We start from the raw sequence: 23,093 nt of genomic DNA, 5'->3' as shown, positions 1-23,093 counted from the left end.
TCAGATCTCCCCAGATTTCCAGGATGTTGGTGCCCAAGATGCCACAGGGCATACTGAGAAAGACACCATGTACATGCTGCGCCAGCTTAGAAAGGCAACAGTCACTCAGAAGGAGATGACTGGGATCAGCCACCCGAAAAGACTTTTGGGAGGACTGATTGCTGCCACCACTGTTGTGCATTTGCTATTTCTGGTAGGTTTGTGTGCTACTGGCACTCTCACCCTGACTGCCCCAAGAAGGCAGGTGTCAGAGATGCCAGAGGGTAGTGACAGACTGTATCGACAGCAGCAAAAGTTGGAAAGCTTAGGGAAAACCCTACAGGCAATTTCCTATGCAACAGGGTTAAATCTTATTCCCCAACCAGTGGACATGATTGTTGGTGTTATACAGTGGGTTTATGCTTGTGTGCAACAGGCCAGAATGTTGACACAAGACCTGTTAAGGGAGTTTAGTGCCACTGTAGCCAGTCTAACCACGGCACAAATCCCAACCCACTTGATTCCACTCTTCTCAGTAGAGGAGTGTGTGACATTAACCCCATCGCTCATAGCTCACCCAGAAGGCAATCCAAGATTGAATTCGGTTCCAAATCTTGAGATGGGTATGGCTACCAAAGCTATCCATTGGCTGTGTCTAAACGATTCACCAATGAAGGGTGTAAAGCTACTAACGAGCAGAGGGAGGTTAATGAACCCCATGAAGAGCAGGTGGGAAGTAAATGGCTGGTCAGCACACCACATTTAACTGACACTATGACTTGTAACGGGCATGATACAGCTACCACAATGCAGCTATCTAACCAATAGTTTTCCTGTAAGTTCCCGAGGAGGCCATAGTACAGCATGGTAACTTAACACTGTACGGTCTGGAACCAGACAATATAAGACCAAACTTGAGGTCATGGATGCCTTCAGGTGCCACACTAAGGAATTGGATAGAAATCCAAGAAACAGTAAGCCCTGAAGAGGTACAGGTAGTTGAGTTTGCTTTAATGGAACAAACCTCCAAATCACCCTAGCAGATACCCAACACAGGTGTTGTGGTTTATCGGGGGGCTGGGAACAGGAACTGGTGTTATTGTAACACTACTGCCAGGTAGCTGGATCATGACTGACAGTGTACTCTGAATGATGTAGTCTCACATCAAGATGTACTCTGGGTAGCATGAATGAGTCAAAGGTAGCATGTCAAAAGAAAGGAAGTGACTTCTCCCCAAATATCTAACACAGAGGTATCAGATATTGACAGTGAACTTCCTGATGTGTAATTCCTAGACTTAGATAATGTCTCCTACCATGTTTATACATACTCCAGATGTTATTCATCCTGTTTGTATCCAATGCTGGTTCCGGTATGAATTCTCGAGGAGTAATGTAGACATTTAAGATTAATGTTCTAATGGCAAGGGACATCACTTAACTCTGTTTTGTTTTGAAGGCAACAATGCCTCGGGACCTCGTGGCCTTCAAAAAGGGGGGATATGTAGCGGTGAGGCTTAATAATAATGCAGAATTAAGTGTTTCTGAGCTTTCCCAAATTAGGCCTCATTTCTCTGTTCATCTCTGTGGTGCAGCCACAGAGAAACCATTCATGCAAGGTGATTTAAGGTCCAAGGACAGCTCCCAAAGGGGGATGCACTTAGCTAAGCCTGGCTATCATGATCAATGGTCACCCATTGGCGCCTATCTGTCTAGGGAGTGCGAGTTGGACATCTGGATTGCATTCCTAAGTGTCAGGACTAAGTGACTCATATCTCACCTTGATCAACCAATCAGGGACCGGTAGGGCCGAGTAACCCACGTGGGACTCTGATGCCCATGGAACTTTCAGCCAATCAATGAGCTGAAGTTCCTCCAGGTAAAAACAGGCAACACAGAGAGCCTGGGAGATTCGACAAGATTGAGATTCAGATTCAACAAGATTCAGACAAGATTCTAAAGGGAATTCAAAGGAGAATTCCAGGGCAGGACGGCCCAGGAGCAGAAGGCTCCCAAGGGCAGGACATTCTCGCAGCGCGCCTCCTGACCATCCTGAGACTCAGCCCGGACAACCACGGAACGGCCAGTGTGTCCGAGTGCCAGAACTTTCCTTTGTTCTAAGAGTCTAGAGTGGAGGTTGCCAGAGAGTAACCAGCAGCAGGCCTCGTGAACAGGTCGGAACTGTGGACAGCTGAATTACTATTCAGAACTAGCTCTTCATCAGGAACGAACCAGTCCTCTTCCTGACTTGCTGGGACCCACAGTCATCTTTTCTCCTGTGCACAAACTTTGCTAGTTAAAGCCAACAGTGAGCATCAGCAGCGCACCGTCGCAAGCCGCACATCACAGCCTGGCACGGAGCCAGAGAGCGCGGATTGGACAGCAACAGCCTGCAACTGTTTCTTTGTGCCCGCAGGAGATCTGAATCCCCAAAGATTGGATGAGTATTCAACTTCAATGCATTACAGCTCGAGAATTCAATTGTTATCCAAACCAGTTGATATCAATTTAATTCCTAAGAGTTATGTACTTGTTTGAGTATCTAATGTAGAAGTTGTAACCAAGTTCACTTTACGAAACGGTCTTAATGAATGATATACTGAACGTATGTCCTCTTGATATGTGTAACACTTTGTAACTGATTGAATATATATCTTTTGTATTCTGATAACCCTCTCGATAAGATCTGTTAGGTTTATATGCATATTCTATGTATTAATAAATGTATCCTCGTGTATTAGTACCTGTGTGCGCGTTGTTTGAGTTATGTCGCATGGTTGGATTCTAAAGCCATCAAAAGAATCAACTTTGTGATTTACTGCTACAATTAATAATTGTCTCAGTAAATGCCCAAACCCTACAGAACTGGTGCCTTCAGAGAGCCACTATGATTACATATTTGGCGTCCCTGAACCGGTTTTCTCTACACAATAAACACATTTTATATATCCAGCTGTGCAACTTACTTTGTCAAACAGACCTACTTGTATTTTTAATATTAATTTAATATTTACTGTGATACATAAAATTCTTAAAAATGGCAATATAATACATACATTACATTTTATAATGGGACAAAGATTTTCCCCACGGGACTAGGCATTGGCTGGGATTCAAACCAAAGCATTCTGCGTGACAACCCACATGACATGTTAAACATTCACTGCCCCACCTAGCAGCCTGAGGGGGGTGCCAACTCCATCAATAGTCAGGTCCGAGTGCAAATCTGAGTCTGTTAGCCAGTTTTAGTCTGTTTCTGTAAATGGCACTAGACTATCACTGTATTTATGAAGGTAGTTGACATTAGCCTGCAGCTGATCAAACTTGCTCCTAAGACGCTAAACATTACTCACGATTACCGACAGTAGAAGAGTCCAACAAAGTTGTTGTTTTTTTATTCCTCACACGGACTCCACCTCTCTTCCCATAGCTGAGGACTGTTTTTTTTAGTTTGTCACCGTTTTTTACTGTTTTTTTTGTCAAAATGTTTGCTGCAATTGCGTTCTGCAGATATATGTCCAGTGAATCATCCCATGGACATGGTTGCTTCCACTCTAGCAGGAGCAGAGGTTTTCAACCTCTGGGCCGCGTGGTACTGCAAGGGGGTCGTGAAATGATTGTTGTAAGCAGGGCCGGTGCTATGGGGGTGCAATGGGCGCAACTGCACTCAGCCCAGATCTAAGGGGGGTCGTTGCTAATGTCATTAAAATGACAGCTATTTCTTGAGAAAAGACCATCTGTAAAATAAACGGGAAACACCGTGTATTATCCAATAGCAATATTAGTCTGGCATACAGTATTTTAAAATAAAATACAATGATCTATTGGATAACATGGCTGTGTGGATGATTTGTAATTGATCATTGACGCGTTCATTTCAGAATATGTAGAATTGGATAATGCGACCTGTTCCCCTGCAAGACTGAGCAACAGATAAGCTTACATTTAGCTAAGCTATGTTCGTTACTGAGCAACATGTAAGCGATCCAGAAATGTAAGTCGGATAGCAAGAAACGCAAAGAACAGAAAAGACCATTAGAGAGGAAAAGTTTAAAGTTAACTTTTTCATTTGTTTACTGGACACTGTGATCAGTGAGATAGTAGAACGTTTTTGTTTCTTGAGCGAATTCAGCTGTCTTTTTGGCATTTTATTTGATATAAAAAATACTGAAGATAATTCAGCTGAAGCCTGCTTTGTTTTTAGGAGACATGGTGGAGATTTGGCAACTGAATTAAAGTTTCTGTCTCATCTGCTCCCCAATGAAGTGAACACTCCATCTAAAGTACTGCACTATTTGGTCAACAAAGATATGAAATCATTCAGTTTTATTTTTGACATGGCTAACGTTAAGTGCGTGAGATATCATAATAAAGAAAAAGCTGTTCAAATATTTTCTTATTTTTATTTTATTTCTTTTGATGTGTTGATTGGACTCTTTCTGTAATCAAGACATAGTCTTTGTAAACCCATGTTTGTAGCTTGTACAGTATATGCATATTTTCTCTGATTACCGGTGTTGATTAGGCTACTGCTGAGGTATAACGTGAGCGCATTTCAAACAGTGAGGACAGCCTGGTTCTTGTATGGGCCACGGAAGTGTTTATGGTCGCTCATGTGGACCGCGAACTGTAATAGGTTGGGAACCTCTGCCCTAGAGTATTTGATTTATTTTGTATGTGGAGGACACGGTTAAGATAGATCCTGTTTATAATTGAAGAGAGTCGCTAAAAGTATTAAAATAATTAGCTTTATTTTTTATTAATCTCACTCACAGACACACCAGACATGTAAGGACTAACTTGACTGGACACAGGTCTCACATAGATCTTTACAAATAAAAAAAAGTTATGGTTTCTTATCACCCAAACAAAAGACACAAACAAACTGTTGCAGATTGCTACAAGAGCAGTGCCCTCAACCCCCCATAACATCATTGTTATCAAATCACTGTTGACCTTACAAAAAGTCTCCTTAATCAGAAACTTTTTGATAAAATTCTGCACATAACTTACAAAAAGCTACAACTGGGAGAAAATGTTTTCAAAAATAAAAAATCACACTACTGACACTCCTACCAAGCATCTTCAAAATCAAACGTATTTTCTTTTTTTTTTTAATTTTAGTTTGTACCACTTGTTCTTAGTATAGTATCTAGACATGGTAGTTAGATAGCTTTGATGGTAATTTGGTAGCATAAAGAGAGTCAATATCACATCGGCAGAAATCATATTACTGTGCTTGTATCACTTGGCTGCACATTGGACTATCACTGTCATTAATGTATAAAATTAATGCACAAACAGCCAATGGAAGACAAGCAATGTAAAGTCTAAATCCTTACCATGTCCAGCAAATGCATGTCACTGTTTCGCACCTTTTGGCCGGGACTGAGGAGCATTCCAAAACATCTAGGAGACAAAGTACAAAACGATAAAGCAAGGAAATAACTACAAAAAATACAGCAGAAAAAGCCATTCTTGAAAGGTTGTTTCTTCAACCTTCAAAAGTGTGTATGAGGTATTTTATCAAATTATTCCAACATTATGTCCTCTTACTATTAATCTTCCTAGTGGATTGTGTCATTTTAGTTTAGGTTAGCATATTTTTCTTTATTCAGGAAAACAAACTTTATTGTTAACATTGTGTAGCACTGATTAAATGGGTTTCATGCCAACAAGAGCAACAGTGCATGTATGCTGAATTTAAAAGCATACAGAGACATTAAATACACAGTGCTTTGCTTAAGGAATTGATGACTGTTTACCAGCCTATGGATCCACACTTCCAGTGCCTGAAAAAGCATTCACACCGTTACAATGATGTTGTTATTGCCTGGTTAAAAATGATTCTTTTTAACCGTCTCAGGCAATTTTTTATCGGCCGTCTCAGGCAGTGATTATAATTGAGTGCCCATTACATATGTATATATATGATCAAAATTTTTATGTTCAAATTGAACAACTTTATGGATACCTCTGCCAGCACTTACAACTATGAGACATTTGTATAAGTCTCCACCAACTCTGCACACTGGGATGCTGTAATTTTTTACCATTCTTTTTTGCAAATTGCATAAGCTCTGTCAGGTTGGTTGGTGATCGTTGACTGACAGCATCAAGTCCTGTCATAGACTCTCCATAACATTGAAGTCAGGATGTTGTGTACCAGACTGATTTAAGTAGGCTATCAACAGCCTTTGTGCATTTCCCAGAATCCTAAATATGAGTTTTGTTTTGATACTGGAATATATAATTATAAATGTTACATGCTCCTGTCAATATAAGTACTGATCTTGAAGTTGTTAAAGTGAAATTAACTAAAAGATAGTAAGCTGCTTGCCACCCTATAGAGGTCTACAGAGTCCAGATTTCATTCAAGTATGTACAGTAGCATGTTTGATTCATTGAGGTATGATATTATAACAGAAATTAAAGTTATTGTATGAATGAATTAACATAAAAAATACTAAAAATGACAAAACTACTCAGAATACACACATTGTCCTATGATTTAGAACTGGGGTTTCCTAACCAGGGGTTCACGAACCCCTAGGGGTTCGTGACGGTACTGAAGGTGGTTCGTGAGATTGTGATGGAAACGTCAATGTAAAATTAAATAGTCCCATTATTAAATAACAACCTAATAATAAGAATAAGAAAAACAACAGTAGTAATATTAATATTTTACAAAGTGAAAAGAAGCATGTTAAGAGGGTTGCTGTAGCATTCACGGATGCAGCCATTCGAAACGTAAAAAATAAAAATGTCAATATACTGTAGTGTCCATAATATTTGCTATTTTAATTTTTCAAAGAAATGTTTATTTGTTAAAAGAAAACTCTCACACTTATAAGTCAGTCACTTAAGCTATCACGCTTCCGATCCAGCCATGTGAAAGTACTGAAACAGCAATACACATATCAATGGAAAGTTTTATACTACTGTTTGTGCTACAGTACCTGAATATAATTATATAATTATATAATTAATTTCTTTAGATACGCGATTCCTTATTATATTCTCTATTAATCAAATTCTAAAAGTATGCTTTTGTTTACTCCGATAACGAGCGTATCCGCAGAAAAGGTTAAAACAATCAATTTTCACAAAGTATATAAATTTACAGTAATATGGTCAGAGGAGAATGTAAAAACGTTTCCGAATTAACCACATGTAAGACTTTGATGCTTAAAATGTTTAGGGAGAAGTGGAATACTGCTGTGTATGTTTTCATTAAACATTAAAAAAGAAACAGTGAAAAAAAAGTGAAGAAAAAGCACGCAAAGATAAGTTTCAGGCAAGCTGGCTGAAAATATACCTGTGGTTTGAATGAAAAACGGAGAAATGAGCTGCTCAGCTAGCAACATGTTCAATAGTGTGAGGTTTACTAGCCAGTGTTACAAGACGTCTACATTAATGAGACACTCGAATGCAGTTGCCAATAATGCAGCACTGAGGCAGAAGAATGTTATGGCTGGTGCTATCGAAGCCGCACAATTGAAGAGGTAAAAGGGCTACTTAAAGTGTGTACTTTGTCACAGAAACTTTCTTGAAACTAGGGAAATTCATGAAAGAAATGGAATGTCCTTCTTTAAAGCATCTGAAGATTGACAGGTCGAACTACGGAATCTTTCTGAATGACAGAGGTTTGTCAGAAATGTATCAAGCACACTCTTAAAAGAGTTAGATGCCACTGTGGGCACAAGTCCTTAGTTCTCCTTAATACTGGATGAGTCCACTGATCTAAGTAACAGTAAGCAGCTTATTACTTATGTATGGCACATACACGGAAACAAGGTGAAAACTAAATTTTTTATAAACTCAGAAATTGCAGATGGATGGGCAGAAACCATTTTAAAGATAAAAAGCAACTAATGAGTGAAAAAAATTAAATGCAGTATGCATAGAGCTGTTATGACAGGAAGCCGCCAAAGAGTTGTTCAAAAACAACCAGATTGCACTGCACGGCTCATTGGTCTCTCTTTCTGTCCCCTGCTCCCGCCTCTCACTCCTCCTCCCTCCCAACCTTTGTTCTCCCGCTACTTTACCTTTGCCTACTGCCCTGTCTCTCTCACACCTGAAGAAGGCTCCACGGCTGAAACGTTGTGTTCTCTTTCTTCTTTTTTTCAGCATGGAATAAACCTATTACTTGTTCCTATATTAAATTTATATGCTTTAGAAAAAGTTATGTTTTAACACTTTCTATGAATATTTGTGCTCATAATTGCAGTAAAAAACGTATACTTTTTAGAATTTGATTAATAGGGAATATATTATGGAATCGCATATCTTAAATTAATAACACTATAATTATATTCACATCGCTCAAATTATTACAGTAGTACACTTTCTTAAACATCTACATCCATTTGACTCCTTCACCTGCGATTATTTGGAAACGTTTTTGCCTGCCCTGTTCAGTTATAGCTTAAGCTGTCAAGTGTCACATTGGTGTAATGGCTTAGGTGTGTGCCTTGCATGCTGGAGGCTGGGGGTTCGAACCCAGCTGTCACCACGTCACCACCAGCTGTTTAAAAAATTTCTTCCAAGCATTTCTTTGAAAAACTAAAATAGAAAATATAATCAACACTATATTGAATTTGTTGGTATTTCTAAATATCACAACACGTTCAAAGTTAATTGATTTATTAATAACAACCAATAATTTCAGACTGCTTGTATTTTAAAATTGTATTTTGTTCGGGGTAATTTGTCATTGTTTTCACAAACTTCAATTTATTAAACATCTATTTTTGAGACAGGGTGTTCCAGACCTCTGTTTAATTTCTGCAACTCCCTCTATATTCCATGACCTTTTCTATGAATACTTGCGCTTGTTATTGCAGTAAAAAATCTCATACATTTTAGAATCCACTAAATAGGGAATATAATATGGAATCGCTTATCTAAAGAAATTAATAATGATATTAATTTAAGGATCTAAATATATGTATTTATATAGCTGGTAGTATAACTGTAATACACTTTCTTTGTAAACACGTTTTATTTTTAATTTGACTCATTCACACATGATTCCTTTAGAAACATTTTTAAGCTGTTCGTCTCAGCTGTGTTGAGCTTCCGAGCAGCCCGTTGGTGCAGTGGGTTTGTCAATAGAGGTTCTGCCTAGACAAGAAGTTCCCAACCTATTACAGCTAAATATTTACAAAATATTGCAAAAACTAAGGCACCAGTACAGCTCTTTCTTATGATATCTCTCGTATTTAACATTAGCCTTGTCAAAAACACTGAACGAGCAGAATCTAAAGGAACTGAATATTTTTACACAAGTGCGGGGTAGCCTTCTGTACCAATTAATTTATGAAGACGTTGAGAAACAAAAATATGCACAATAACTATAAGAACAATTATAAAACAGAAGTATATGTTAACTCCCCATCCATTACATTATATTCAACACATAGATTTTCAAATGGACGCAGGAATGCACAGTTACTCAGTAGCCTGCAGCTAGTCCGGCAATAAACACACGCACCTTCTTTCAGGCTAACTTAGTGAGAAGGCTGGTTCTCTTTGACACATACCAAATGCTGGATGTCAGGCTGCAGAGATGTATTTTGTTTGGCTTTAAAGCCTCGTTTGATAACACTTCGGAACACAAAGCACACAGCGGCAGCGGCTCATTCTCAGTTCCCATTTTCTCTTTTTTAGTTTAGGTTTAGATATTGGGTTATCGGTATAAGACACTGAAGTGGTTTCTTTGCTTGTAGATGGGCCCTCCTCTGTGTCCTCGTAAAAGAACCAAACGCAAGCCACTTACCCATGACATGAAGGGTACTTAGGCAGTTATACTACTTTCTGCATTAGCTTTCTTGTCATGTCACATATAATAGCACTAAATGACAGTCACATCATGCCAGCACGCTAAGCCATAATATATACAAATGTTTATATTATGTTATTTATATTATATATAATGTTACATATTTACGACTGCTTTACAATTACAGCCAGGCTGGCACAACCCATACCTGGGGCCAGTTTGCAAGTAAATACAAAGGCTCCCCCGAATTCCTTCTGCCTCCACCAGTGCACACAGAGCAAGAGAGCAGAATTCAAACGGGCTAACATATTGAACTTGATACTTAGTAACGAGCTAGTTAAAACTTGACTTGTCGTGCTTTCATCGTAGCAAACTTAGTGATGATATCACGGAAATCCACCTGTCTTGCGGTACTGTTCTCTATAAACATCAAAGCCAGAGCTGACAGTCTGTCCTGTGTCATGGTGGACCTTAGATAAGTCTTGATCAACTTCAGTTTGTTAAACAAGTGTTCAGCACTGGTGACAGCAACTGGAATTGACTTAAAAACACTTGACATGCTATCACTATGTCTGGAAACACGGATTTCATATCTTTATTGACCAAATACTGCAGTACTTCAAATGGAGTGTACTTCATTGGGGTGCAGATGAGACAGAAACTTTAATTCAGTTGCCAAATCTCCGCCATGTCTCATAAAAACTAGGCAAGTGTGTTGCAGCTTCAGTTGAATTATCTCCGGTATTTTTAATGTCAAATAAAATGCCCAAAAGATGTCTGAATTCACTCAGGAAAGAAAGAATTAGCTCAATGTACACATTGTGAATTTTTTCACAGCCTTCACTTTGTCATTTTCTGATCACAATTTTCTTATGTCCATATCTTCGCAAGGGAAACACATAAAGCCTTCAAACCAAATGCATTTTAAAGACCACGACTTGCGGGACTGCTGTGTACATAGGTTCACAATACAAGAAATACTGCTCAATACAGGTTCGTGCGAAAAACCTGTATATGACCATAGAAACACAGAACAGCACCAAAACAAACTCAAGGTAGTCTCCAGTTATCCAGCCTGTAAGCAGGGAATAAAGATTTGTTTGATTTCTGAAACCCTTTCTCTATGTCCTGTTTTCATTCAGGTAAGAGTCAACTATATACACAATACAGCTGACAGCAGGAAAACTCCTATTCTTTACTCAGCAGATTATTAAAAACAGCACCCATGATTCCAGGAATCGGTACTTTAAAGAAAAAATACACACCGGTATTCCATTTCTCCCTAAACATTTTAAGCATCGAAGTCTTAAACTAACATGTGAAATAGCATGTAAAAAAGTGGTAGTTTTAAGCTTTTCTGCTAATACAATATGGAATCGCATATCTAAAGAAATTAATAACGATATGATTATAATTGTGTACTGCGACATTTCTTTGAAAAAATAGAATAGCAATATTATGGACAATTAATTGACTTTTATACTTTTAAATATCACAACATGATATAATTTAAGTCATTTTAATAACAATGAATAGTCACCTATGCGTTACAATATAAATATTTATATTGATTTAAATCACATATTGATTTAAATCCCCCCTTCTACTTTGAAAATACCTTTGCAACCGGTTTAATTCGTCACAGCCAGCACTCCCGCAGAGAGGGGGGTTGTACTCATTAATGTCTAAGCCGGAACACATCATTATATCTCATTTTGTATTTCTATAAAAAATCGTTTGCCCAGCCTAACACTATTGTTGTTATTGTTTTTATCCTGTAAAGCGCTTTGAGGAGCACAGCTTTCTCACCACTTTTTGATACCATTCTTACACAAAGAGAAACTTCTTGTATTTTCCGATGACATACAAATGGAAAGATTACAGATTTTAATCGTCTTTTTTTCTGAACCAGGGAAAATCTGATCATGTTTCTCTATAACAATTATAAAAAACTTTATTTTACATATCACCTTAAAAAGTGGCATCTCAAAGCAATACAGTAGATGTAAACCACAGATTACAAATTAAATTCCCAGACAAACGCAAACGCGTTTTTAATAAAATGCTTTTATTCATTCAGCAAAGAGAGAGTGTAAAACCTGGGCGTAACAGCTGTTCCTTTTTCTGATCACTCGCTCTCTGGATAAACGTCTCACCTGTCCTGTTCTTTGTTTTCCTAATTTGCTGATTATGCCTTCTGTGATCCACTCCTGCCCTCACACCTAAAGAAGACTATTTTAAATTTCTTTGCGCGGTCCATTGTGCAATTAACCCTTGTATGTGCTGTCCTTTAGGTGATATCACATAAAGGTGATATGTAAAATAATGTTTTTTATTATTGTTATAGAGAAACATGATCAGATTTTCCCCGGTTCAGAAAAAAAGATCTAAAGTTTGTCACTAGTATACTTTTAATACAGTCTTTGCTGTGCTCTTGAGGATCCTTGTGATATTTCGAGCTCTGGTTGAATGATAAGTGTCACAGTTTAAATATTTTTCGTAGTTAGAAATTATGAAACAATCTGTTAAAAGCAAGGGAGTTTTTGTGTCCATTACAGTAAAAGAAAATGCCTGACAAAGTAGGGCTTGGACAGATTCCAAGTGCATTTTTGCAATTTACGTTGCATTGTGCATTGTGCTGCTGTAATACAGTTTAAAATAATTAAAAATCTAAACAGTATCAGCTTTATTTATGGGTTACAATTTAAAAAAAGTAAAAAACCACACTCAAAATGCAATTTAGAGCTTTCTGGCAAGAGGAGACACCCAAATTAATAATTTAACATGCCACTGTTTGTGCATGAACAAGGTTATGCTGCTATTTCCTTATTATCCTATTAAGTTTTTAATAAAATGCTTTTATTCACTCATAATTTGACAATTTCAGGAAGACTAAGGAAGGACTAAGGGAATTGTCATCTGTTGTTGAAGCTCTGTGAGCTCGGTGACTTTGAGACCACTTGTTATCCCAGGTTGTTTGAATCGCCACAATTCAAATAGAGAAAAAAGAGCTGACTGACAAGATTTAAGATGTGGTTGGATTAAAAAAAACACGTTGCCCGACGTTAGAAGCATTGCTTGAAAAATAATTTTATTTCGAGAGACTGGATAAGTAATTCAAGTGTTTTTTTAACTTCCTGAAAAACAAATAATAATTTAACTATATGTGAATACGTTTTATGATATGTCGCTGTTGTGAATGTCTGTGGAGTGTATCTTATTTGCCTGTCTGTCCTGGCTGTGCTCTCTCGCTCGCTCGCTTGCTCGCCCACCCCCCCTCTCTCTCTCCATTCAATTCAAGGTGCTTTATTAGCATGACAGATGGGTACAATCAGTGTTGGGTATTTACTTTGCTTTGAGATGCCACTTTTAAAGGTGAAATATAAAATCAAGGCTTTAACTTGCTTTAACTCTGCAAGTCTGAGTTCTTGTGTCCGTCCTATCCGAACCCGAAAGTATTACAATATGTATCTTTATAGCAGGTGGTGTACAGCTTTTTAGTATAGATTAGACTTTTCTAAAATGTATTTAAAAAATAAAAACGATTACAATCTAATCTTTCCACGTTTGATACCAAGATCCCAAGAAAAATAAATCTAAACGGGGAGAAAGCTATGCTGAAAGTTTATTAAGATACTTAGAAGACAAAGATATCAATTTATTTTGCATTTGTCTGATTGTGAATCAAAAAACACATATATTTAAACCCGCGTTTGCGATTTAAATCAATATAATTGTTTATATTGTAACGCATAGGTGACTATTCATTGTTATTAAAATGACTTAAATTCAATCATCTTGTGATATTTAGAAATATAAATTTGTTTGGAGTCATGGTTCCAGCGGGATTCGATCACAGACCGTGTGACGTGGGATTCAGGAACCTAACCCACAGCGCCACCGGCAAGGTCACATGCAGAGTGCTGAAAAAGCACTACAGAAATATTATCAACAGACAATGTACAGCGTGTACTATTCTTGTGTTGCGGTACATGAATATAATTATATCGTTATTAATTTCTTTACATACGCGATTCCATATTATATTCCCTTTTAATCAAATTCTAAAAGTATGCTTGTTGACTACGGTATCACATTACTTAAAGACTTAAGTAATTTCTCCCTTAAAATGTTTAGGGAGAAATGGAATACTGGTGTGTATTTTTTATTTAAAGTACCGATACCAGCCATATACTGTATGTTTATGTTCCAAAATTAATATCGTTTATGGCCTTCACACGCATTACAGTATGCTCCTATTCTTTTTATGCTCAGCTACTAAGATTTCCCTTCAGTGGTAAAATTCCATATGAATATTCAATGCTAAAACGGGCACAGTAAAGACATTTTCTGTAAATCTTTCTACGACCAACCAACGGACCACGAGTGCCCCTGTCGGTCAACCAATCATGTACCGCGGTGTTTTGCGTCACGATGCGCGACGCCGTAGCCAATTACCTCCGGTACGTGTCTGTACCGCGCACTTTGAATGGCTGCATCTGTACATGTTTATAATGATAATATAGTGACAATATAGTTGATAATATTTATTGTCAGTAATAAATCAGTAGCAGTTTAAAATTATTTCTTGTTATTAATAAATGACTTAGGTTTGAAAATGTTGTGATATTTAGAAATTTAAAAAATGTCAATATAGTGTCCATAATATTTGCTATTTTAGTTTTTCAAAGAAATGTTTATTTGTTAAAAGAAAACCGAAGGCAACAGCAGGGCTTGACCCATGGACCTCAGGCTTATAATGCACAAGCTTACGCCATCACGCCCCACAGACGCAGTCACGTGGAAAGCAGTGAAACTGAAGTACACATATCCATAGAAAGTGTCTTATACTACTGTTTGAGCTACAGTATATGAATATAATCATATTGCTATTAATTTCCTTAGATATGCGATTCCATATTATATTCCCTATTAATCGAATTCTAAAAGTATGCTTTTGTTTGCTCTGATAACGAGTGTATTCGTAGAAAAGATTAAAACATTATCACTTTTCACAAAGTATATAAACTTAATATGGTCAGAAGGAGCACGTAAAAACATTTCCAAAATAACCACATGTAAGACTTTGATGCTTAAAATGTCTAGGAAGAAAGTGGAATACTGGTGTGCATTTTTTCTTTAAAATACCAATACCAGCCATATACAGTTTACATAATATGTGTATGTTTAGATTCTCAAAACTTACTTTGTATGATTGGAAACGAATACATGATCGGATCAACGAAACGCTGTAGTGTAACTCTTTGTCAATGAAAAAATAAAAGTATTTTTGTTTACAAAGACAGTTACAAAGAAAGTGGGCCAGGGTAATACTTTTGCTTACAGCTTGTCCAAGGTCATTCATTATTAATACTATTAGTAATATCTTCGGTAAAGACTTTGATGCATAAAATATTTCTACATTAAATATTTATGATAATGGTGGTAGGTTGTGTACTTTTGTCCAACTGATCAATCTTGCTTTTTTTTGCTCATTAAACTTTTTAAAGTTTAATGATTAACATGCTGTAATACACAGTTTAAAATGAAAAGTCTAAAGAGTATACAACTTAAATTCTTAATTAGATAAAGACTGTCCCTCAGCAGTGATTGGGATTCGAAACCGAGGGTTTTCTGGTGACAGCTCAAATGCTGTACATGAGAGGTTAAGCTTTATTAGCACTACCTGGTGGTGATTCCGGATACTATTATCATAACAGCAGTAATATGCAGTATGACGCGATATGACACCCACCGCGTTGTAACACAGCATACCCTGCTCGTTTTGAATGACTGCATCTGTATGCAAAACACCTGACCAGATAAAGCTTTCCAGTGCTTTCTTTGTGTATATCCTAATTGCAGTGGGGGGAGAGTGTGTGTGGGAAGGTTTACACTGCAATTCAATTGGGACTTTGTAATCTTCACACCTGAAGCATTGTGTTTCTTGTCTTCCCTTTTCAGCATTGAATAAACTTTTATTTGTTCCTTTGCAGTCTGTGCCTGCTGACGCAGCTCCCTATTTGAACTCTCAGTTCTTGACTGAGAAGGTTTTGGAGAACTTTACAACCTTTTTTATTTTCTTTGTGATGCAAGTTTGAAGTGTGATGACAAATTAAACCAATTGTTAATATGATGTTTACACTGATGTGTTTATCAATTTCATATATCAGAGTGTATTTACTTGACATTCACAATCACTTAAGCGTACGGAGGAGTGTCAAATGTCAAGAAGATGTCCCGCCTTCCCCCCATGGACAGACTGACAAAGCAATTTGGAAGGATTAAGTATCCAGCCATTTCAAAGGGTACAACTGCAGCAGCCACAAATAAATAAAAAATAAACTTTTTTTCTCCTCATCATAACTGTAACAAATTGTCACGTTTCGCTTCCTTGTGTAACAATCATGTTTCTGAATTATGAAGCTTCTTAATTTTTGAAGAATTTGCTACCAATAAGTTTCTGAGCACCATTAACAATAATAATTTATTGATATACCGTGCCTTCAGAAAGAATTCAGACCTCTCCACTTTTTACAAACTTTGTTGTGTTGAAGACGTATTTCAAAATGGATTGAATTGATTCTTTTCTGCAATCAATCGACACACAATACCCCATAATGACAAAATGAAAACAAGTTTTTAGGAATTTTTGCAAGTTTATTAAAAATAAATCCAGGTGGGCTATCATATGCCTTTTACTCAGGAGTGGCTTCGGTCTAGCCACTCTACGATTGAGACCTGATTGATAAAGTGCTGCAGAGATGGTTGTCCTTCTGGCAGGTTCTCCCATCTTTACACAGGAACTCTGAAGCTCTGTTAGAGTGGCCATTGGGTTCTTGGTCACCTCCCTGACCAAGGTCCTTCTTGCCTGAATACCCAATTTTGCCAGACAGCCAGTTCTAGGAAGAGTCTTGGTGGTTCCAAAATTCTTCCATTTGACAATGACGGAGTCCACTGTGCTCCCAGGAACCTCCAAAGCATTGCCAATTTTTTGATAACCCTTTTCCAGATCTATGCATTGACACAATCCTATCTCTGAGGTCTACGGAGAGTTCCTTGGACTTCATGGCTTGGTTTTTACTCTGCCATGCGCCGTGAACTGTGGAACCATATAAAGACAGTTTTCTAAATCATGTCCAATCAAGTGAATTTGCCACAGGTGGACTACAATCAAGTTCTAGAGAAATCTCAAAGATGATCAAAAGAAATGGGATGCATCTGAGCTTAATTTGGAGTATCATAGTAAAGGGTCTGAATACTTACATAAATGAGAGATTTCTATTGTTTATTTTTAATACATTTGCAAAAATTCCTAAAAATGTGTTTTCACTTTGTCATTATGGGGTATTGCGTGTCAATAGATGGCAAAAAAGATTAAATTCAGTACATTCAAAAATAAGTCAACAACACAACAAAGTGAGGAAAAAGTGGAAGGGTCTCAATACTTTCTGAAGGCACTGTAGATATATGTATTTAGCTGGTTGTTTTAGGGCATTCATTTTATATAACAGTAATTAAATGTTCAATTCACATTCATGTTCTCATAACAGGGTATGGGGAACCCCATCCCCTGGACAGTCAAAGGTGATAAAGGTGTTAAAAATTCAAAGGGTTGCCTGTGGCAGAGTTCAGCACATTTTAAATTAATGAGTGACTATAAACAGCAGTAGCACCTGTAGCAGCTGTATCAATGTTAGTTGTTTTATAATAAATTATATAATCATAATTATTATAAATGATAATAATTAACATATCACGCATAACAAAACTGTGAAAGATGCAGACCTTAAATTTAGATTGGGTATCACCGTAGGTGTCCAAACAGTTCAGTGAAATAAACTGCAATACAGTCAGGCAGACAGATTTTAAATTCTTCAAGCAAAATTAGCTCTTTAAGGTTTGTCAAAATCAGATTCTTTGCAAGCAGTACACGACTTCTCAAAAGATACCCCTTTCTCTCATCCAAACAAAGGTTTGATTTTTTTTTTTCAAACCCTTGGATGGTATGCCTCAGGAACTCCTTCATAGTGTAATGCAAACAAAAGAGCTGCTGGGCACACCGTGATCTTGACATGCAGGTGTGAAGTAGAGTCCACAGCATCTGTTTTAAAAGGTTTTGTGTTAAGATTTCTATCTGTATAACTGTTAGTACAATGGCAAATATAATTGATGTTCTACTGTTTAAAGTTTAAGAGAGCAAGGTGGCTTTCTGCTCAATTACAGGAGATCTATAGTACAGTCAGATAGATTTTAAATTCTCTAACTACATTAGTTGTTTGTCAAATTCACCTACAGTACTATGCGCAGTACACGACTTCTGAAAAGGTACCTTTTTCTCATGTGCAAACTCATCAAAGGTTTAAATTCGATAATTCCGAAACTTGGATGATATGCCTCAGGGACTCATTCATAAACTAATCAAACAACCCCCCCCACAGAGTCTCACCTCCCACCCAATGTTTCACACACACAAATCCCATGAAGTGAGCTCCACCGATTTACCAAAACACTAGCGCACACGGCAATGAACGGCAGTGAGTTTGCATACTGTATAAATATACTGTATGTACAGTATGATATTGAATGGTTTCAAAGCCAGTACAGTACAGTATGTGTAAAATATTAATTTAAGGACGTAAATATAATATATTTATATAGCTGGTAGTATTACCGTAGATCACGGTATACTTCCAGTCCAAATACTGTTCTTAATCAAAATTTACAAATTAAATTTCTCATTGCTGAAATGTGTATTAAGACAAAAATAGCTTTTCTTAATGCAAATGTAAACATGAAAGAGGGACATCGCATTCACAACAAGCTATAATAACAAACTATTTTTACACATCCGGCTATGTAAAATATATAGCCAAAAGGATCGCTATAAAGTACAATTCCAAGCTGAAAAGACAAGACTTCTCAGACTTCTGAAGAAGACTTCTGTCTTCTCTATAACTCTTCAGTTTACAGCTTGTCCATGGTCATTCATTATTAAAATTATTAATAATATATTCCACATTGCATTTAAATTGGAACGTTTTTCCATATATCAAAAGAGGAGAAACACAACATGTCTCCTCTATAACTCTTAAGTTTACAGAATAATTCCTGAAGAAACACACAACATTGCCACAACATAGTAAACAATAGTCGCTGGCTCACTTAAAAGAGTAACGTCTGTCTTCACTATCATGGTAAGGTTTCAACATATTGATAAGCTGTTCCCTGGTCACTGGGAATTATAAAAATAACCCTTCTTCTTCCTGTTTAACTTAAAGAAGTCAGTGAAGAAATCGTTAATCATGAAACAATCATTTATAATAATTCATCCAGATACACACACTCACACCAATTTTGCCAGAAACAACCTTCAGTACATCTTTAGACTGCGCAGTACTGTACAGTATAATATACAGATGCAGCCATTCAAAACAAGCGGGCGATACCGCATTATTTTGCGGTGTGCTTTACACAGTCTACCTTGAGTTACCGTAAATTCTCGTATAGTACCGCAAGTCAAATAATAGTATCCGGAATTTCCGCAAGGTGGAGCTAATAAAGCTCAACCTCTCATGTTTGAGCTGTCGCCATCAAAGTCTTTAACGAAGATATTACTAAAAGTATTAATAATGAATGACCTTGGACAAGCTGTAAACTCAAAGTATTGCCCTGGTCCACATTCTTTTTTTCATTGACCGTCTTTGTAAAAGGAACACCACAGCATTTCACAATCACGGATTTGTTTCCAATCATGCAAAGTACAGTAATTTTTGAGAATCGATTCACCATGCCTTTCACATGCTCGTAAAAGAGACTGATTTAGGAACATAAACATATTACTGTATGCAAACTGTACTGTATACAGTATGTATATGTATATTTAATGTCTTTACTGTGCCCGTTTTAGTATTGAATATTTATATGGAATTTTACCACTGAAGGGAAATCTTAGTAGCTGAGCATAAAAAGAATAGGAGCATACCGTAACGCATGTGAAGGCCATAAACGATATTAATTTTGGAACTTAAACATACAGTATATGGCTGGTCTCGGCACTTTAAAGAAAAAATACACACCTGTATTCCATTCCTCCCTAAACATTTTAAGCATTGAAGTCTTTAACTTACATGATACAGGAGTCAACAAGCATACTTTTAGAATTTGATTAAAAGGGAATATAATGTGGAATCGCGCATCTAAAGAAATTAAAAACGATATAATTCTATTCATGTACCGCAACACAAGAATTTTACACACTGCACGATGTCTGTTGATAATGTTTTGTAGGGCTTTTTCAATACTCCTCATGTGACCTTGCTGGTGGCGCTGTGGGTTAGGTTCCTGACTCCCACAGCACATGCTGGGTGTTCGAATCCAGCTGGAGCCATGACTTTTTTTTTTAACAAACATTTCTTTGAAAAAATAAAACGTTTCCCTGGCTCAGAGATAAAATAAAACTTCACTCGCACCAAACACATTTATATTTCTAAATATCACAACATGATCGAATTTAAGTCATTTTAATAACAATGAATAGTCACCTATGAGTTACAATATAAACATTTATATTGATTTAAATCGCGTTTTGATTTAAATCCCAAACGCGGGTTTAAATATATGTGTTTTTTGATTCACAATCAGACAAATGCAACATAAATTGATATCTTTGTCTTCTAAGTATCTTAATAAACTTTCAGCATAGCTTTCTCCCCGTTTAGATTTATTTTTCTTGGGATCTTGGGATCAAACGTGGAAAGATTAGATTGTAATCGTTTTTATTTTTTAAATACATTTTAGAAAAGTGTAATCTATACTAAAAAGCCGTACACCACCTGCTATAAAGATACATATTGTAATACTTTCGGATTCGGATAGGACGGACACAAAAACTCAGACTTGCGGAGTTAAAGCAAGTTAAATTTAAAGCACCTTGAATTGAATTGAATTGAGAGAGAGAGCACAGCCAAGACAGACAGGCAAATAACATACACTCCACAGATATTCACAACAGTGACATATCATAAAACATTTGCACATATTGTTAAATTATTATTTGTTTTTCAGGAAGTTAAAAAAACACTTGAATTACTTATTCAGTCTCTCGAAAAAAATATATTTTTCAAGCAATGCAACTAACGTCGGGCAACGTGTTTTTTTTAATCCAACATTGACAGCCACATCTTAAATCTTGTCAGTTATGTCTTTTTTCTCTATTTGAATTGTGGTGATTCAAACAACTTGGGATAACAAGTGGTCTCAAAGCTACTAAGATTTCCCTTCAGTGGTAAAATTCCATATAAATATTCAATACTAAAACGGGCACAGTAAAGACATTTAAATCTTTCTACGACCGACCGACGCGCCACGAGTGCCCCTGTCGTTCAACCAATCACGTACCACGATGCATCTGACGCGCACTTTGTGTCTGTGCCGCGCACTTTGAATGGCTGCATCTGTATGGTTTAACGTTTTAAATTTTAAGTTTAATTGTTGGCTGCTTACTAAAATTGACTCATAGAGGCACAGTTCAACATTCAACTCATTCCAAACCTGAAAAATATATATATTTATAAGTTAATGCACTGAAAGCCTCAGCATTGTGACTGTCATGCTCATGTGCATTGTGGTCATAATATGCTCCCTTGTGGACAATATATTGAATTGCAATCACTTAAAAATCTGCTCATATTCTTTAGAAAGAGGTTGTCTACATTAAACTGTAATGACCAAAAAGCTCAGCTTCATATCATCATATATGAAAAGTGCACTATTAAGAAAGTTATGTGACTCCAGCCTCCTTCTTATACAGTTAAAAATACATTGCCTGTAATTCTTAAATCTGATTAAAGACTCTTTCCATGAATTTGAGTATGTTTTAACATTTTACCCTGTTGTCACTGACTCTGTAGAGTACAATCGTTTTTCTTTGTTTTAATCTTGGCCTATAAACATCCTGAAAGGCTGTTCTGTTATTCTTGAAAGGTCAGGATGCCCTAGATAAGATTACAGCCAGTACCCCTCACCCAAACAATTGAAAAAAAAAAACAATAGTACCTCTCAATTCCAAGCTCTTTGTTAGTGATTTGCTGAATTGTAACCATCACTTTCTTCTCGATTCCCTGTCTCAGTTTGAAGTAGAATTTGTCTCTGTCCTTTGGTACTGGACTGTGAGAGAAAAAATGAAACAAATATGTTAGTTTTAATTAATTAGGCAAACTTTTTTAGTATTTAACCAATACAGTCTAGAGCCGTGGTTCTCAAACTGTGGTACGCAGAGCGCCCCCAGGTGGTACGTCAGATGACCCTAGAAATTTGTTGTGTGCATTGAAAAATTGGGACGGGTTTTCATATTTTCTATTTTAATAAAATGAGTTTATGTGTCAAATACACAGCCTACATACTACAATACAGCTCACACTAATATTTGAGTGGACACAAGAGCTACTACTGTATATAATTCTATACCATTGTATAGGAATGCGTGCTATGAACGGAAGTGACCAATTGTATTTAAAAAAAAGTTTATCTTCAGCAGATAGAGAGGTAGATAACAGAAAAATATTTAAGGACTGTTCTAGGTAAATTTGAGAAAAATACACAGAGCGTCTCTGTGTTTTGCTCCCATGTGCATGAAATAAAAACTTATTTTAACTTCTGAGACGGACTCCTGAAACGGAAACGTGGGAAAATGCAAGCTTGCAGATTGCTAAAGCAGGTAAGCCCCACACTATTTGTGAAGAACTTTGTTTACTGTTGGCAAAAGAGCAGCCAACTCTTAAAAGAGTATAAAGTGTGGAGAAAAACCTGCTAACAGCTCGACCTGCTGCCCCTTTCGAATAACAGAGTCACTTGCATAATTATTGATATGGCAAAAGTACGCTGATAGAGCTCATTAAGATGCAATCAGATGAGTCTGTTGATGCTGTTGATTTGGCCAATTTGTTCATTTACTTTAGATACGAGATTGAGGGTACGTCCCATGAGGACTTTCTGTTCCGTAAAGCCACTACCAACAGGAACTACAGGAGAGCACGTATTTCAGCTTCAGAATGTATTTATCAAAGGGAATGGCATCGACTGGAAAAAAATGCGTCTGAGTTTGTACAGATGGTGCTAGAGTGATAACAGGCAGACACAGTGGTGTAGTTGCACCAATTAGAGAGGTTGGTCCAGATGTGCACTGCAGCATCCACCATGAGGCCTTTGCTGTCAAGAAAATGCCTGAGGATTAAAATCTGTTAGACTCTGTTGTCAAAGTTGTGAACTGTATCAAGGCTCAACCAATGAATTCACATATGTTTTGGTCAACTAAACAGGCTCACCCCTC

The 23,093-nt window shown here is 37.0% G+C and overlaps 1 protein-coding gene across 2 annotated transcripts in view; it reads right to left on the bottom strand.

Annotated features, from left to right (window-relative positions):
• rabgap1l (RAB GTPase activating protein 1-like) overlaps positions 1 to 23,093 on the bottom strand; it is a 378,884-nt gene that overhangs the window by 315,461 nt on the left and 40,330 nt on the right. For both annotated transcript variants that reach the window (XM_015355764.2, XM_006635021.3), the window contains 2 exons: positions 21,821 to 21,931; positions 5,322 to 5,388 (listed from right to left, as the gene is read on the bottom strand). In XM_015355764.2, coding sequence (XP_015211250.2) covers positions 5,322 to 5,388; positions 21,821 to 21,931 — 178 coding nt within the window. The remainder of the gene's footprint in view (positions 1 to 5,321; positions 5,389 to 21,820; positions 21,932 to 23,093) is intronic.

This window comes from Lepisosteus oculatus, chromosome 9 (assembly GCF_040954835.1).
Source record: "Lepisosteus oculatus isolate fLepOcu1 chromosome 9, fLepOcu1.hap2, whole genome shotgun sequence".
Lineage (NCBI taxonomy): Eukaryota > Metazoa > Chordata > Actinopteri > Semionotiformes > Lepisosteidae > Lepisosteus > Lepisosteus oculatus.
Note: the sequence above shows the minus strand (reverse complement) of the source record. Positions and strands in the feature narration are given on the sequence as shown.